The sequence below is a fragment of the Furipterus horrens genome, unplaced genomic scaffold (genome assembly GCF_987537825.1).
Source record: "Furipterus horrens unplaced genomic scaffold, mFurHor1.1.pri manual_scaffold_2, whole genome shotgun sequence".
NCBI lineage: Eukaryota > Metazoa > Chordata > Mammalia > Chiroptera > Furipteridae > Furipterus > Furipterus horrens.
Genome location: NW_028327172.1, coordinates 121,646,569 through 121,666,267, shown reverse-complemented (window position 1 = coordinate 121,666,267; position 19,699 = coordinate 121,646,569). Strand labels below are relative to the sequence as shown.

Here is a 19,699-nt window from a genome sequence, read left to right as displayed (position 1 = left end):
CATTAGGTAAAAATTTGACTCTAAGCAACAAACAGCTAAATACAGTAAATTGCTTGTTTTTATCCAGAAGGGGAATGTGTTCTAATTCTTAGGAGAAAATGATAGGGGAACTCAAGAGTTAAAGATTTTAGCCTTAGTTGATAGACTTAAGTTATTAATGCTTGTGGAAAGCTGTTATTCCAGGGACTGGAATGCATGACCAATGTGACTCTAGGAGGTGACAAGCAATTTAACCTTTGTGCCCCAGGGACATCTGCAAGTGATGGAGATGATATCTGAGACATTTTGTTCCAGGAAGGGAACATCTGTGACTCAGGTAAAGAAGTGGTTGATCAACAGATAAAGAAGTACTAGGAAAATCTCAATTGGGCTGCAACTCTTATCCAATTAACTTTTCTTCCAAACCTCTTACCTACCCTTTCTTCTCCTTTTAAAAAGGTCAGCTTGAAATAAGATATTCAGACAATTTTTGAGGGTACATAACCCACCGTCTTTTCATCGTGGCCATCTGAACAAAGCACCAATAAAGAGTCAATCCTTGTCTTTACTTATTAGTTCTGGTAGTGACAGGCAGCATGAACACAGACTTTTCCAGTTTCAAAACCAAAGTTTTTTCCTTGAATAAAACTGGATAACACTGGGAGAGGTAAACAATGTCTTCAACAACTTCACAACAAAGACAGAAGCAGAAACCTATGACAGCTTTTGGTAGTGACACTGGAGACCTAACATTAAGAAGCATTCGAGAGAGACAATTTCTGTGAGGGCTGCAGTGACTCAGTGCACTTAAAGCAGTAGCTGGATGACAGGACCTTTAAGTTTTCTTCCTTAAGTAAGAGTAGGCTGTCAGACAGTCAAGATTACATTCTCCATCAAAGGCCTCAGTACAGGTATTTTAGAGTATTCATTTATTCTGCCATTCATTAATCAAGAAAGAAATTGTTCAAAACAACCTGGGACAAAGGCTTCTAATCATAACACTCTTTTTCTTGCTGCATTTAAGACTCACAATTTAGGTCGACTTCACAGAAGCCTATTGAAATATCCCCTACTCGATAAAGAGCTGCTTGTTCCCAGCATATAATTCCACCCTTTTCATTCATGGATGCATATACCACCACCACCACCTCTTCCTACCTCCATCCCACTCCCACTGCTACAGAATGAGGCTTTCAGATTTTTGGGTATATATTAAGTTTTACAGAGATGCAATTAAATACATAACAAACATAAAATTAAAGGGATAGTATCAAGATATTCAAACAAAATGGGAAATAGACATCATTAAGTCATTACTATAGGAGCAGGTTTATTTAACTTTTTATTTTCTGACAATTAAACACATACACACAAGAAATTTTTTAAACAACAATGCTCTGGAAGGGGAATGTTACAATAATTTAAAAAATGTGTATTCCAAAGTAAAAAATTAGGCTGGTCAAACTTTATTATAATAGTAGAGTAATGCCATCAGATTATAAAACATGCTGCAACCATTACATTGCTTCCACTTCTTACTACTTATAAACCACACAGATAAAACACCTACTATGTCAATGAATTAGATGCATTTTATTTTGCAAATATCTAAAGCAACTGAGTTCAAATCCAGGTTTTACTGCCTGAGGAATTCAGGACATGCTACCCTCAAATATGCCACTTTGATATACTGATTATTTTGAGCTGAGGACACTTGGAAAAGCAGCAGGTGCATGGAGAGGCTTTCTCTGTACTCCTCTCTCAGTTTAAAAACAAATCTTCTAAAAGGAACTTCATTGTCATGAATCTCCTTCTCTGTATTCTCATCAGCCAAGAAGGATTGACAGGAAGTTGTCACAGGAAAGGATACTAGAAGTCAACACCAGAACAACTTTGTCACCAACTATGATATCTCCCATCAATTCTGCTAAAGGTTTATTCATCTTTCCTAAAATTCTGTACTTTCCCCTAGGTGTCCTACATTCCCCTTCCCCTTCCCTTGTTAAGATGGTATATAAACTCTCATATCTCAAAGCTTTGAGATACTTACTTTGTTGTTCTCTGATGCCCCAAGCACATGGTATTAAAAATTAATACACTTGTGTACCTTTTCTCCTGTTCAGCTGCATAGACCCAGCTATCAATCCTAGGAGGGTACAAGGAAAGTCTTTTCTCCACTACATACCTCTTTTTTCAACTATAAAACCAGAATTGATAAGGTGTTGGGATTAAATAACAATGTGTCAAAGCCCCAGGGCCAGCCCAGTGACAGTCACTCAGTCTCTCCCTTCTCTTCCCTTCCCTACGCTTTCTACAACCTAGTGTAAAAAGGCAATATCCTGAACACAGCATACAGCCAAAACCATTCATATGCAGCCTCCCTTGAGTGTACAAAGGGAGACCAGCATACCATGTCTACATAACTGAAAGTTATAAATAAAGCTGGCAAAGTGTCAAATAAAATGTTACTACCTTCTATATTCATACATACACCTTCAAACAACCTGGAAAGCCAAGTTCAAATTTAGATTTCTCAAGTCCCCCAGAGTTCCATGCCCAAATCCGGCAGGAGGCCCTGGGGCACACGCCCCCCCTGCCCACTCCTAAGGCCTGTATCCTGATTCTTCCCTCCATAGGTGCTGTCCACCCATGGGGGCCTGGTAGGCAGAGTGACAGAACAGCATGATCAAGATCCAAACATACATCTATAATCAACTGCTGTTTGCCTGGGAAAAATAGGATTGGGAAGAGGTCTTAGAGGCCTTGGAGCCAGTATCAGGGCCCGTTGGACCAAAAATGCCATCATACTGTGAGAAACGCTCACAATAAAAACTGGGACACAGGACTTGAGCAGTAAAACGAGGCCTTTATTCATGAGTCTGCAGAGCCGGGCGCACCCTCACAGCCAGGAGAATGTGCGCGCCAAGTAGACAAAGGAAACTGGTTTTATAGTCTTAGCTTCCCTACCCTGAAATTGACACCCTACAGTGATTATCTTCTCCACCCTAAAATTGCCACCCTAAAGTGATTATCTTCTCCACCCTAAAATTGCCACCCTAAAGTGATTATCTTCTTTGCCCTAAAGTGAGAGCGATTAGCTTCCCCGCCCTAACGCAATTAGCTCCCCCTCCCCTCTCCTTCTTCCCAGTTTCTCCATTACTGGTTACTCCAGAGTTACAATCTAACAGGGGTATCTAAATGCCGCTTCTGTGGTTTGTAGATATGCCAGTGCTGTCAGCTCCCTTCTCAGAGACTCTCTAATTACATTTGCCCTTTGTTACTAATGACTTTTTACTGGTTTGGGAGTCACTATGTCCTTGTTTCTAACAATACTAGGTACCCTGAACTTAGTCTGGAAATGAGGGTATGGGTCCCAGGTCATCTGTAACCTCAAGGACTCCCCACCTACTTGGTGGAGAGGAAGCTGCAGAGGGATGCTCTAAAGCACAACCTCAAGACAAATTTTGCCTGGTTTTAATAGCGATCTTCCTTACAATTCTAGCAATTCCTGCAATAACTCCACCTTCACCAGGAAATCAATAGCCACCAAAATACTGAAATTATTATGATTATGGCATCAAGTAAAAGTAATTCTGGCCTTGCCCAGTGTATCTCAGTTGGTTGGAGTATCATCCCATAGAACAAAAGTTTGTGGGTTTGTTTCCCAGTCAGGGCACACGCCTAGGTTGTGGGTTCGACCTCCAGTTGGGGCACATGCAAGAGGCAACCGATCAATGTTTTTCTCTCACATAGATATTCCTCATCCTCTCTCTCTCTCTTCATTCCCCTGTCTCTGAAATCAATAAACATGTCCTCAGGTGAGGATTTATAAAAAAAGAAAGAAAAAGTAATTCTATAAAACAAAGTTTTTTTTTCCTTTCCTCTTTCAACAGAAACAAAGATGAATGTACCCCGAGTGCTTTTCTCTCATCCATCTTTCTCCCAACTATGTTGCTATTTTAGGGTACATTTCTAATCATGCTTGTAGGAAAAAAATTTTTTCCTATCACAATCTGGTCATAGAGAAATAACTCAAACTTAATTTCTGGGACTCACACTTTATTTGATTCATGTGGCTCTTTTAAAAACTGCAAAATACCTTTACTGAAAAAGAAGGAAAGTAAAATATCATGCTTCTTTTTTATTTCTAGGCATGTGACAAGACAGTAATACTTAGTTTTAAAATTCCCTTGCTGTTTATAAAGATTTGCCCTTCAAACTATGAAATACACCTCATTTGTACTGGTGTCACATTATTGACCCAAGTCCTTCCCATTTCACTGAAAGATGCATGGAGGCATGAAAAGGAGAAGGAGTGACTTAATGCTGAAAGAACAGACAGGAACAAAGAGGGCTTGTAGCACTGGGATAAAAACATGCAGACAGCTGGACAACTCATTTTATCCCACCCTTCGTTGGGCCTGAACAAAACTCACCAAATCCCCTGGTGTTAACTCTTCCTGCTCACTTACTGATTGATATGTTTTCTTATAAACCATTGCAATGTAAGTGATCCCATAATCTTACAAGTCTAACTTTTTATTTGAGTCATTTAATCTTACACTTCAAAATATATTATTCTGTGTAAAATGCCTGTGGTCCTGTGGTTTCTTTTGATCATCATGTAAGAAAACTTCAGTTTTCACAAAACAAGCATTCAATCATTTCTTAATGAGAAATAAATAAATAAAGCATCACGGACCTATTATGTATTGGAGATGTGATTTTTTGACTTGTATTATCAGCAGCAATAATGACATTTTACCCATTCACTCTTGGTCTTTCATCTGATACTTAACAAGCAAAAATAGGCATTGGCCAAAAATATTAACCAGAGGCTTAGTGTGGCCGCTGTCTTAGTTTGGGTTGCTATAACAAATATAGCATAGACTGGGTGTCTTAAACAACAAACATTTATTTCTCACAGTACTAGAAGTTGAGATATCCAAGGTCAAGGTGCCAGCAGATCCAGTGTCTGGTAAGGGCCCCTCACATGGCGGAAGGAAAGGATGCAAGATCTCTCATGTCTCTTCTTATAAGCACACTAATGCCATTCATGAGGTCTCCATCATCATGACCTAATTACCTCCCAAAGACCTCACTTCCTAAAACCATCACACTCAGGATTAGGCTTCCATTATGAATTGGAGGGGAACATAAGCATTAATCCCATAGCATCTATACTGTCAGTAATATCAATTGTATAAGGTTTTCAGAAAAGGCTGCTGATAATTAATCAATAAACTGTTTATATAAGTTTTAATTATTATAGAAATATGCCTGAAATACACATATAACTACATCTATATCTACATACATAGATCAGATCATCTGCATACACACACTTGTGCATAACTGTTTAAATCAGGTAAATTTTAAATGTAGAATTCACACGTATACTCATACACAAAATTATTTCCCCCCAAAAACAGTTTTAACAACTCAGCCACTAAATTCCCTTGCTTCGATCACTTCCTTTGGCTCCCATTAAAATGGCAATTAGGAGATGAGCTAGCTAGAGGCTAAAATAATGTACTCACATTCTGAATGGAAGAAGAATGAACTGATGTATAGTCTGGTATGCTCTAAAAGGTAGTCATGAATTAGATAGGCTTCCACTTAGATTTATCTGTTATACAGGCAATTCTATACATTTAAATATCTGCTATGTTGCTTTCTTTTTACTGAAGAGTCATCTTTATTAATGGATATCTCTATCCTCACATAGGAAAACACAGGGATTCTTATTCAGGGTTTGATGCCTTTCCTTGCACTGATTTCTGGCCTAAACCAGATCATCCTAATCATTCATTCTATTTGAAAGTTACTGAGTACTCACTGCATGTTGCGGGTGATTCTAAGTGCAGAAATGGAACAGTTAACAAGACAGATAGGGCATCTTTTACAGAACGGGGAGATGAGAGGTGGGAGAACAAAATGAAAGTCAGTAATAGGCAATAAACAAGGAAACAGCAACATAATTTCAAACAAAGATAAGTACAACAAAGAGTTTAAAACATGCTTCTCTCCCCATTCTGCCCCTTCTTCCTTATCTTCACCTTATCATCTGTTAATGTTTACTCACAACTTTTTCCACTCAGTCCTGAATAAACCGTTTTCTCCTTTGTGGACTTACTGATCTCACCTCCACTTGTATCCTGTCACTTTATTACATTTGTTTACCTGTCTTATCTTTCTTAATGAGAGTTTAAGTCCCTGTAGAGTGATGGTCAGACTTTTTTTTCATAATGATTTTGTAGTAGTAATTCCTGGCATATATTTTGGTTTTGCTTACCATATAACATTTTCAATAAATTAACTGAACTTATTTGTTGGAGAAATAAAGAAGCTACTAATGATGGAGGAAGTCAAGAGTTGAAAATTTTTTAACTTTAGATATATAGTTAACAGACTTGGTAATTAATCATATAGAAAGTTATTGTTCCAGGAACTGGAATGTATAACTGGACATACCCAGACTCCAGGAGACCCACAGCAATTCTACCTTTGTGCCTCAGGATGGCTACAGAGATCAGGATGGTATCTGAGCCATTGTGCTCCAGGGAGGGAATGTCTGCTGACCAGGACACAGATGAAGAATCACCATCAACAGATGAAGGGATGCTAGGAAAATCACATGACTGCAGCATTTATCTGATTAACCATTTTCCTCCAGTTCCAAACCCCTTAACTACCCTCTTTTCTCTTTATAAAAAAGTTCAGCTTGAGATGAGATGTAAGACAGTCTTTTAGGGTACATAATCCACTGTGTTCTCAGATTGCTGACCATCCGAATAAAGTGCCCATAAAGATTCAATCCTTGTCTCTATTTATTGGTTCTGGTAGTGACAGGCAGCACTAATGCAGACTTGTCCAGTTTCACGAGCAGTAGGCTAGCATTGTACAACTTGAGGCTTAGTAGGAACGACTGTGTTGATGTGATCACAATCTTCTATAAAGATTTTATGATATTCTCATTACAACCATGTTCTATTATTTAATCTAGTAGCTTTCATCCAGTGTATCACTTTTTAAAAAAATAGAATTTAGGATTTACACTACTAAAGTGATGTCTGTCAGAAATTTAATTGAACAGGTGTATAGTAAGACTTAAGAGGCGAGCCCAGGGACACCAGAGAAAGATGTTATATTTCCCAGAACCCAAAGAACTTGCTTCCAGAGAGAGTTAGAGCAGCTAATTGTAATACTCAGAGTGTAACATAGTACTGACAACTGACTAAATAATTTGAGGCTGCCTTGCAGTATTGAAAAGCACAAGCATGCTGTGACCTCACAATGGCTTCGGGCCATCTCTTTGAGGGCTATAGCCAGCTCAGTCTTTATTCAGTGCCTCCCAGGGAACTACTAGTTCTAAAATGGGCAGAGGAAAAACTCTTGACATTGCAACAATAAAGAGCTTCTTAAGGTGATTAAAACTCATCTGCATGATAATGGATATAGTAGGACCAGAGTGCAGAACCACAGAATGGATTACTTTGAGTGTTAAGCAGTTAGTGAAGAATCATAGTAAATGCTCTATTACTCATTAGATACCACACTTGGATGTTATTAAGAGTTACACCTAAAAAATGTTACTTATCAGGAGGCCAGTCTATCTTGACAGTTCTGATGTGCTCCTATACAATCCCTGATGATTTTTCTCCAGTATAGGCAGTTCTAGGAACATGGCTTCACTCCTGAGTCTTTTCTTCCACCTTCAAAGATAGGATCCATCAAAGCACAGGACAATCACAAATCCAAAGGTGTGTGCAAGAAGCCTGAGGTTTCTTGCAGAGTAATAGACAAACATCATCTGTATTTTATGGCCCCAGACTTATTTTTTTACTTAGGTTTAGGAAGTGAATAGTAGAAAGTAGTTTCTATTTTTATTTTGCTAATGGAATATCTGAACCAAGAAGATGCTGAATCAGTGAATCTCAGACAGAAGAAACATGTTATTATGGATAAAACAATGGGGCTTTTCCTGAGTTGTTGTATATGCTCACTTCATCTAAGGACAGAAAATAGTTGAAATAGATTAGTAGAAGAGGAAATTTAGATTAATAGAGGGCAAACCATGTTCTATCAGGTACATTGTTCCTAAAATTAAAAATAATTACTGTTTATTGAGCACATATCATGTGTCTGCAAATGTACTAGGTGTTTTAGGTGATTATCTAATTTCATTCTCGCAACAATACTATGTGGCATCATTATTCCATTCTCACAGATAGAGAGGATGAAGCTCAGAAATTTTAAATAATTAGCTCAAAGTTGTATAGGGAGTAAATGAAGAGACAGGATTAGAAAGCAATTCGGATGACTTTAAAATTTGCAGTCTTCTTGATGTGTCAAATGACACCCCTTCCTTATTTTTTAAAATATTGTTTAAGAATAAGACTTAACTCTGCATTTTAATTCTGAGGTATCAGAATTTTAAAAAAGCATTAACTGAGAGTAAGAATCTTTAAAGATTTAATAAAAAATGCCCTAAATGTATTTAATTAACTTGCATAACTAAGTGCATACATATTTTTGATGAAAGACACCAGCTAAGTACACGCTTGTCCCATTGATTGTTCTAGCCTTGTTATAGTTTTTCAGCCCAGAATGATGTCTGTGGTGGGATTATAACAGTTCAGACACACAATGTGGTCAAGGAGGAAGAGACAGGTTCTGGGGGATCATATAACAGGTACAACAGTGGATATTTAAAACATGGCACAATTTCAACATCAAAACAAAGTTTTCTAGGACAAGTGACCTTCAAGAGAAAGGGAGAAAAAAGAGAGAGGGTAGGTGGGAATGGTTAAAGAAATTCAAGACCTGAAACAGAGGACACGTTGTAGTAACTGTGTCATATTATATCATGGCCGTGACAAAATAAACTGAAGTTATTTCTTCCGAAGTCATTCAATCTAAGCATGCTAAACATCTCTTACCATATTTGGATGTTATTTGATTCACTCTAAAGGAATGAACACCTAAGTGATTTTCAACAAATCCTGTTATACCATCCTGCTGACAACAGTTTTTTATTTTTTACAGACATGATTGTAGTTTCATGCCCCTATTTAATCACAGTTCAGTGCAATTACCTATATAGATCTCATGGTGTGACATCTAACACCTATCTATTGAGATAAACTCTCTTCTGTATATTTTGAAATCATTTGCTTTCTAGTGCTTCCCGTTTCTTAAGTTGGGTGGAGGAGGGGGAAAGAAGGGGGGAAGGTAGCAGAAAAAATTTTACTCCCATCGGGAATAAAAACAGTATTAAGAATAATTCAGAAGTCGCTCTTTAACTATTGAAGCATGTAATAATGACTTGTTCCAATAATTTGTGAATTATATTTACTTTCATTTTATTTTTTCTTATTTTCCTCTTAGAGAGGAGGTAACATTCGATTTCCTCCTTGGGCTTAAGTGTTTTCTTTGCAAGTGGAAGAGTAGGAGAAAAACACCTGGGAAGCAGTAACCTGGGACAGTTGATTTCTCTTGGGTTACCTTGTAGTTTCTGGTTGTATTCGGTCCTGTCAGACTGGCTCCTCCTCAGGGTGCCAGAGTGGTCCCCAGAAACACTGCTGTCAACCACAGTGTCAGTCTTCCTTCTCTCCAGCATGTAGAGTCGGGGCCTCAAGAAGGCCAGGTTCTTCTTCCTGGTGCCCACGTTATCTTTCCCAGTGGCTTCTTCGGGCTCCATCTGAGGCAAAGCTAAGCTTCAGAGGCTTTGCAGGCAAGGGCCGATTGTTGCTAAAGTGCCTCAGTGAGGGATAAAGCCACCAGAATGACAAATTTAACTGCCCTCTTCTAACTAAACGGCTTCACTCCAGGATTACCTGGCTGTGACTGCCACCTGTACGGAGTCCCAGAGCCCCACCCCTATGAGGTCATTCCTTTTTTATACCTGCAATCCAACAGGGGAAGTTGCCACCTGTTACCTGAGAGACCTGCAGCACAGAGCTAGGCAAAGCAGGGACTGCGCTGTCACATGCTACTGAGGCAAACAAAAATCCCATTGTGTGGGGCAGGGCTGGGGGGTGGGGGAAAAGGAAAGAGAACAAGGTGAGGCGGGGAGGAAGGGACGGGCGCAGGAGTGTAACCTGTAGCTGATGGGTTTAATATGTGCCGGATCGGGCGGGGTGTGCGGGTGCGCTCAGGGCACAGCATCGGGATCTGTTGCCTGGAGGCAGACGTGGGCTTGTGTGTGACCTTTATTCACTCACATGTGACCACGGAGTTAGTGTGAGGCTAAGAAAATTTACATTTATATCACAAGAGTGGATACAGAATCATTTTTAAGGATCACTGTGCACATTTAGTTATGATCACCCAAACACTACTTACTAAAAATTATACTTGCCAACCCTCCTGTCCGCATTTCTGAGGAAGTGAGGGTACAAATTTAAGAGCAGTCTGTCTGCAGGCACAGGAAGAAAAGAGAATGTCCAAAGAGGCTGCAGGAAGCCTTTTCGATTTCTCTTCTCCTGGTGTTGCCCCTGCCTGAACAAATCCATTATGGTCCCAGCCCTGTCCTTCTCAGTCCTGGTCCTCAGGAAAACAAGCACCTTGTCAGGATGCGATTTCTGTACCAGCTTTCCCCCATCCGTTTTGCAAAAGGAGTGACAAAAAAGCAGCTCACCTTGGGAAAATAAGAGGAAAAGTGTTTGAAACTGGGAAGAGACATGTAGAAAGTAGAAAAGATGGAGGGCAAGGACTGGGGAGAGAAAGGCAAATAATGATGTGCCTTTCGTTAATTTTTTTAGAGTTGTTTTTCCTTGTATTCAGTGAGATTTCTCAGGGGGGAGGCTCTAAGAAGCTCTGGGGATGTGCTGAGGAGTTTGTATGTCCTCTTTAGATAAAAGAAAAACCCTGAGGAGGAAAACGGGTTCTTTTTTCTTATAAAGGGACAGCCGGAAGTCAGCTTTGTGCTGCCCATTTTGAATCGCAGTTAACTCTTGTTAGATGAGGTTTATGCATGAGAAAAAAAAAGAGGTAAAAGCCACCTTTCCAACACAGGATACAATTTGCATAACTATCTTAAAAGATAACTGACAAATTTTCATACACTATTAAAACATCTATATATAGCTTGGCATATTGAATGGCTTTTATTTACTACAATTGGTAGTCTTTTTAAAACAAGCCCTTCCAAGTACATGTAATAAATGCTTTTAAAGACACATTCATCACTAGGATGAAAAAATGAGCTTTTTGATTCATGTTTAAAATGTCTCAATTGTAATTTAATATTATATATACATATTTGTATGTAACATGTTTGCAGGTATTCACCTGGTAACTAACAGACATACTATTAGACATAATACTACTACAAAGTTGTACAATTAAAACTACAGGATTCATAAAAAATATGGAATTAGAGACACAGCACTCAAAAACTTTGTGGGTGACCCATAAAAAAGCAGAGAGACCCCTGGCCAGGTGGCTCAGTTTGTTGGAGCATCATCCTGAACACCAAAAGGTGGCAGATTTGATTCCTGGTCAGGGCACATGCCTAGGTTGTGGGTTTGGCGCATGTACAGGAGGCAATCGATGGATGTTTTCCTCTCTGTCTCTTTCTGTCCCTCCCATGACCCCCTCTCTAAAAATCAATAAACATACCCCCAGGTAAGGATTTTAAAATGTATACATATATATAAAAACAGGTAGAAAAATATGGTAGCCCAGCTTTATGTGCGATACATGGTTAAGAAATACATAAATATTATAATAAACATGAAACTACATTGAAAATGAACGGAAGTTCAAAAAACATAAAATTAAAAAGCTAAAAGTTAAAAAAATAACAGAAGGTATCCTATAGAAGTCACAGGGTCCTACTTTATGAGTGAAGTGACGGAAGAGAGATTGGAAATCAGATGATGGAAGTGTACACTGCCAGAAGCAGACAGGTATGGCGAGGACCGCAGGTGGTACACTGAAGCTGCTGGTCACTGTGAGGGGTGGACATGCCTGAGTTCTGTGTGCTCCTCTGTGGCTCAGGGCATCTGGATACAGCTTTCTGCATTTACTGAGTGTTTCAAGGGGATGAAATCATGTGTGAGCAAATGTGAAACTGTGTTATGCTCAGTTTCTCTCTGTTGGAATAAATTTGTGTTTTCAAAATAAGTATTATAGTGGAACTGACTGCAGTAGCTTTATTATATTTTTGAATTTCATTATTTAAGAAGATATATAGCACAGCTACTATGAATTCAGTAGTACATCTAAATTTTATTTATTCACAGTAATTTCTAGATCAACTTAAAAAACAATAGATCAATTCTTTTAATCAATCAATAAATGGGGTGGTCACTGTTAGTTGTTTGCTGCCACTTCTTACCCTCATGCCACTCCTTGCCAACAGAATCCTATTTTGTTCAAGGTAACATTAAGCTTACCCAATCATAATGACAACTTTACTTTTAATTTTTCCAGTCTCTCTTGTCACTAGGGTGTCCATCTAATCTCAGTCCTGGCAATTGGGACCCTATGATAGTCTGTTATAATGGGGAGTGGGGTATTGATTCTGGGAAAACTTTGCTTCTCTAATAAAAGGTGTTGTAACAGCTGGCTTCAACCTTCCCCTGTTGTCCAGACTTGATCACAAGTATAATACATAGAGTAGTTACAGCCAGTCTGGGTCCATAAGAAAAAAACCCAGAAAAGCATGAGCTCTGATACCACTGAACCACTGAACCAATACCAGCAACCACCCACCTGTAGACTTCTTGATATGAGGGTAAAATAAGCCTCTCCTCCTAAAGCCATTTTTGTCAATACATTTCTGAAAGATTCAGTAGACAGTTTCACACACACACACACACACACACTCACAGTTCTTTTGCTTATCTCTTTAATAACTTTTAAGATAATGTGTTTCAAATCACCAGCATAAAATAAGAACAGCCAGGTTAGAGAGACTATGTGTTTTGTTACTGCAGCACCTTGCTAGAACATGAGTGGCAATGGGAGAACAAGGCCTCTAACTTATCTGTTTTATATTTTATTGCCAAGGTACAAAGGCCTTTCAATACAAGGATTTGATATTACCTAAATAAATAATTAATATTAAGACATTTAAATTAATTCTATTGTGAGTAGAGCCCAAGCAATTCCTGGTTCATTATTTTTAAAAAGCACTAGACATTGAATCCAAGACCCAGTTTTAGTCTTGGCCGTGATATAAATCAGCTTCATGACATGAGACATAATCTCTAGGTTCCAATTTCTTCCTCTGTAAAATATAAGAACGAATTAGTCATTAGTAGTCACTGAATATTTTCAGTTCTCCATTTAGGCACACAGGAAGATTGCATCGCCCTGCACCATTTCAATTTATTTGTCATCATGTAACTTGCTTTGTCCAAAGAAACTGATTAAACATGATATATGTCACTTCTGAGAAAGTTTTGAGGATCAGTGTGCACTCAGCTATAGCTTTCTTTCCCTCATTCGTGGTGAATGGCACAAGTGCATAGTGGCTTCTTCATCAAGATGAGTCACAGAAAGTGGATGACTCAGATTAGAGCCCCAGACACCCCACAGTGATTGTACAGTTTGAGGAGAAAGAATTCTTTGCTGCCTTAAGCCTGTAAGATTTGGGACTTAAAAAAAAAATTTCTTCAGTATAACCTAGACTGTCCTTATTAATGTGGGATGTAGATTAAATAATACATAAGTCTTGTTCAAGTCTAACATTATATGATTTCAGGATTCTAAGACCCAGGGTGCTATTGGGTTGTAAAAATCTTAATTCCAAAAGAAAAATGACATCTGATTCGTCATGAATAAACTGATAGGGGAAGGAAAAGAACTCATTATAAGTTAGGAGCAAACAGGAGTCTAGACAAGAAATACTTGGACTAGTGTAGTGTGGTATGGATGGAGAAAAGTTGATAAATTCAAATCATTTAAAAAGTTGAAACAAAACTTTTGTATGGTTTGTTGGAGACGAATGAGTAAAAGAGGAAGCAAGGATAAATTGCAGGTTTTAAGACTGAATAAATGGGAGGATATGTGTCTTGTATGCTAACAGAGGAAGAAAGAACAAGAAGAACAGTAACTCTGGAGGGTTGGTCAAGATTCCATTTTAGGACACATTAAGGTTAAGATGCCTGTAGGCTATTCAAGGAAAATGTCAAGCAGCCATTGAATTGATACATTTTGAGTGGCTATTTAGAGTTTAGATAAAAAATTGGGAGTCATCAGAATACACATAATATTTAAAGCCATGGATTAATGAGACCATTTAGGAATATGATATATCCAGAAGAGGACCAAAGTCAAACCTGAAGAACTGTTAAGTTTAGAGGTGGCATTGGAGCAAAACCCAGCCAAGAAGGCAGAAGAGAGAGCGGCCCTCGAAGTGGAAAATCAGGATAACGTGGTGCACAGAAGTCTGGAAGCAAGTGTTTCCAAAAATGAAGGTGTAGTCAGTCTGCTGAGATGCCAAACAAAATTGAAATTAGAAAATAATTATTGTAATTTGGCACAATGTTGGTCATTTATAAACTTTTCTAAAGGCGTTTTAGTAAAGTTGTAGAGGTAGATACCAGAATGGGAGGGATTTCATTAAAGGAGATAAAACATTGAAACGTGGGAATAACACTTCTGAGAACATTTGCAATAATGTTATTGTTGAGCCATTACTGTATGCAAGGATTAAACCTAGGTAAAGTAGCGAGGAAGGCAGAATTATACCCATATTTTACAGGTATGGAAACAGGTTCCAAGAAGTTGAGTAATTTTCCCAATACCACACAACTTGGAAATGATGGAATGAAGACTCAAAATCACGCCCATCTTGTAGCACAGCCTGTGGTCTCAGCCACTTTGCTGGTGACAAGTGCCCAGCAAACTGCCTGGCATACGGCAAGGGCACCACTAATATACTTTTCTTTTCTCTGCCGAAGTCTTCTGGAACAATTCTGCATTCATTACCTGTCCTTTACTCTTGGGGATAAATCTGAGGGATTTAAAATTTTATCTGGCATCTCAAGTGATTTTTATGCACGGTTAAACTTGGAGAATTCCTGTAAGCATTCTTCTTGTCTTCAATGACTCTCTACTCCAGTTTATCTTGCCTAATGTCTTTTGAATTTCCTTTCTAAACCATAAATCAGATCACATCATTCTTTAGATTAAATACCTTGATGGATTGTTTCCCACTTCAGGTAGAGGGGAATCCAAATATTTTTTAGGCCTCAATCAGATTGTCTTTTTTTCATTGTATTAATAGATTACTTACTATTCTAGTTAATTTCTAAATAACAAATCACCCCAAAACATAGTTGCTTAGAGCAATGATGGTCATTGCTTTAGCTGTCACAGATTCTATGGGTCAGGAATTCGGGAAAGGCTCAGCTAAGCACTTCTGACTCAGGTCTCTCATGCACAATAGTTGTAGGCAGATATTGGCTGGAGCTGAAATAGCAGGCAGCTGGAGCAGCTGTTGTGAGTTGACTAGACACCTTCCTCTATTGATAGCTTTAGGGCCTCTCTGAGCTCTCCATATGAACCAGCTCGGGCTTCCTCCACAATGCAGAATCCTGAGGGAAATCAGACTGCTTACCTGGCTGGGTTCAGGGCTCCGAAAGGGCGTGTCCCAAGAGAACCAGACAGAAGCCATGTCAGCTTTTATGCCCTGTCCTACAGTGTCACTTACACCAGACTCGAGGCAAGGGAACATCGACCCACATCTTCTCAATGGGAGGATCACCAAAGCCGTGTTATAAAAGAGCTTCCATAATAGGAGAAATTGCCATGGCTGTATTTGGAAAATGCAATCTGACTCATACACGCACTGCAAACTCCATATTCTATTTTCTTTTAGGACTGATTTTTTTTTCAATCTGTTTCTTTCATTTGGAATAGCCCTCCTCATCCATGAAAGCCTAATGATCCTTCAAGACCCAGCTCAAATGTCCCCTCTATGATGTGTCACTCACTCTCTCCTCTGAAATCACAAAGCAGCAACCCTCTATCATAGCAGAGAGACACTTTAATTATGAGTGCTCAAAGCTGTTTGCTTTTGAAATCCTGGTGACTAGCAATAGGAGATCAATAAATGTTTGTCGTTGTGGGGGTCAGGCACAGCAGCTTATGGTCTTGTGCTGCCTACCAATGTACGGGAAGAGACTTAGCTGTTAGCTGCAGTATTTTTTTTCTCTCTCTCTCTGATTAGAGAGAGAAATGACCTTCTTTTCCTGGAAAAAAGAGACTATAGATATGGAAACAAAAAAGAAAATCGGAAATATTACTTCCTCAAAGGTGAGGTCATTAATGCATTTGTGAGACGACCATAAAGCCAGCTTTGAGAGCTCCCTATTCAACCATAAATTGTTCACAGTGGCCCTGCTATCTCGTAGCTGTGTTTTTATATCCACTGCTATGCTTCCTGAAAGCAACAATTTCGGTTAATGCACTGACCAAGCAGCAGCATAATAATCCTGTCAGCAAACAATGGATGGGAGCTGAGGTTTGGAAGGAGGTAAACCTTCTAATGTTTTTATCCTTTTGACTGAAGTAATTTTAGCAATGACTTATGATTATATTTGGGCCTTTGCCTCAGCTATAATGAATCATCCATTACAAGATTTTCAAGGTTGTTGGGGGGAAATTTATCTTGGGAAGGAGAAGAACCTTTGTAAGCGCTTGGAATATAATCAAAACCAGCTACATAAGCAAGAAGAAGTGCCATTTGAATCTTTGAAAACCATCAATTCAATGATGCCAGCATCTAAGTCAGAACATTGGATTCAATTTCTGATAGTTCATGATCTTCCACAATTCATTTAACAGTTATTCCAGCAGAACGGCAACAGGGTTACAGCTGGTACTGGAGGTGAACTATTCTCATTTTTCAGGGAGAATCTAGATTTTTGGTTTTGCCTCCTCTCTCCAATTTCTCCCATTGTCATGTCCTAAAATCTGGACCTAATTGTTGTTAACCAGCTTCTAAGTCTGAGATGGAACTATAAGTACCTTTTATTTTATTGTATGCATCCTGCTTCCTGTTTCTTTTATTGTAATTATGAATAATTCAGAATCACTTATTAAAAAATAAAAATTTAATATTATGGCTGAATATTTAAATTTATATAATACCATGTTTTATGTGTAGGACTCTGTGCTGCTGACTCATAATATATGGCCATTAAATAATCCTAGAGTGTTAAATTAAAAGAAATGGTCCTCATCAACAAATCAACAAACAACAAGTGCTGGCGAGGATGTGGAGAAATGGGAACCCTACTGCACTGTTGGTGGGAATGCAGACTGGTGCAGCCACTATGGAAAACAGTATGGAATTACCTCAAAAAAATAAAAATGGAACTGCCTTCTGAACCAGTGATTCCACTGTTAGGATTATACCCGAAAAATCCTAAAACCCTAATTCAAAAGAACCTATGCACCCCTATGTTCATAGCAGCACTGTTTACAATAGCTAAGTGCTGGAAACAGCCTAAGTGCCCATCTGTAGATGAGTGGATCAAAAAACGGTGGTACATTTACACAATGGAATACTATGCAGCAGAAAGAAAGAAGGAACTCCTGCCGTTTGTGACAACATGGATGGAACTAGAAAGAATTATGCTTAGTGAAATAAGTGAGGCAAAGAAAGAAAAATACCATATGATATCACCTAATACAGGAAACTAAAGAACAACACAAGCAAAAGAACTAAATAGGACAAGGAGCAGAATAACTGTCAATAGGGGGGAGAGGGGCGGGAGAGAAGGGGAATAAGTAAGGGAAGGGTTTAGTCAAGGAACGTGTATAAGTGAGTCACGGACATGGACAATGGGGAGGGATATGATTGTGGGAGAAGGGGTGGGCTGGGTGGGGGGGAGCACTGGGGGAAAAATAGGACAACTGTAATTAAAAAACCAAAAAATAAAATTTAAAAAAAAAAAAGAAAGAAAAGAATTGTTCATGGTAGGTAAATAAAAAAATAAAAAAATAAAAAGAAATGGTCCTTTGTTCTTCTCTCTTTGTGGCATGTTCTTTTTTATTTCACTTGGTTTTCATTTTGCTGAAACCTGTTTGTTTTGAAAACTCAATATATTGACTCCAGATAGACGCTTTGTGCTTTTTTAGTTTGGAGGTGAAAGGCAGTAGTTGTAGATGACTAGGAGAAAGAGTGTATATATATATATATATATTTGACAAAAATTAATTTTTTTTCAATTACAGTTGCCCCATTTTCCCCCATTGCTCCCCCCCAGCCCGCCCGTTCTCCCACAGTCATATCCCCCCATTGTTTATGTCCCTGAATCATTTATACATGTTCTTTAACTAAACCCTTCCCTTACTTATCCCTTCTCCCCCTCCCCCCACCCCCCTGATAACTGTTATTCTGTTCCTTGTTCTATTTAGTTCATTTGCTTGTGTTGTTCCTTAGTCTCCTGTATTAGGTGAGATCATATGGTATTTTTCTCTCTTTGCCTGGCTTATTTCACTAAGCATAATTCTCTCTAGTTCCATCCATGTTGTAGCAAATGGTAGGAGTTTCTTCTTTCTCTCTGCTGCATAGTACTCCATTGTGTAAATGTACCACAGTTTTTTAATCCACTCATCTACAGAGAGGCACTTAGAAAACATGAAATTACCTCAAAAGACTAAAAATGGAAATGCCTTTTGAACCAGCGATTCCACTGCTAGGATTATACCTGAAAAATCCTAAAACCCTAATTCAAAAGAACTTATGCACCCCTATGTTCATAGCAGCACTGAAAGAGTATATTTTTGATAAATGCAATAAAAGCTCATTCATGGGAATCATTTAAACTAAGAAGCATTTTTTATGAAGCGAGTGGCTTTAAAAAGCACATGGGAGACAACTCATCAGAGACATTAGTCTCATGAATTCTGAGATTTCTCTATGAATTTTCTGAGTTCTCTTAGCGTGGGATAAACCACTGAGTCTCTCTGACTCAGTTTCTTCACCTTTCAAGGCTGAGATTCAGATGGGTCTCACCACTTTTGTGGAGCTGTTTTGCTACCCCTTCAGAGAATATTATTAAATTCAAAATTATGGTATCCATAGCAACCCTAACTAGGTCAGTTTGTACTTGGTGTAACAAATAACAGCAGAGAATCTATATCCTCTCCCAACCATCCTCGGTGTTTGCAAAACTTTGTTACTGGAAGTAAGCGCAGCAGGGAAAGGGCTAAGGCATCTGAGAGAGTTATTTTCTTATTCATCTGTGATCCACACACTCAAAAGCTTCATGTAGTTTAGGCAATGTGTATATGATTTTACCTCACCCAACCAGCATGAATATTTGAATAATGATTTCAGTAGTGAAGTTTTAATTATTTATTTTAAAATATCATAATTAATATCTAGTAAAACAACACCTAAATTATTCTTATTAAAAAACTAGTGTGACATAAAATTACCTCTTTCCACGTTGTTCACCACTAAAATTTTCCTCAAAGATACTGTTTTCTTATTAAACAAAGAAATATTTAAAATATATTTAAAAAAAAAAAAAGAAATATTCATTGTTCCTTCCCACTTACTATTCAAATATTTTATCTAAAAGTATATATAACATGATTTTTATGAAAGCAATTATATTTATGCACCTAGAATTTCACATTTAGAAATAATCTGAACAGGTACATATGTGGACAGTAGCGCTGGAGGGCGAACAAGGAGAATATTGCTTTTTTACTTTAAACATTTAGTCCTAAACATTTTCAAACA

General features: G+C 38.3%; 1 protein-coding gene across 1 annotated transcript in view; it reads right to left on the bottom strand.

Annotated features, from left to right (window-relative positions):
* Window positions 1-9,842, bottom strand: part of ARHGEF38 (Rho guanine nucleotide exchange factor 38) — a 140,973-nt gene extending 131,131 nt beyond the window's left edge. The window contains exon 1 of the mRNA XM_090266368.1: window positions 9,487-9,842. Coding sequence (XP_090122494.1) covers window positions 9,487-9,682 — 196 coding nt within the window. The 5' untranslated portion in view covers window positions 9,683-9,842. The remainder of the gene's footprint in view (window positions 1-9,486) is intronic.
* Between the last annotated feature and the right edge of the window lie 9,857 nt (window positions 9,843-19,699).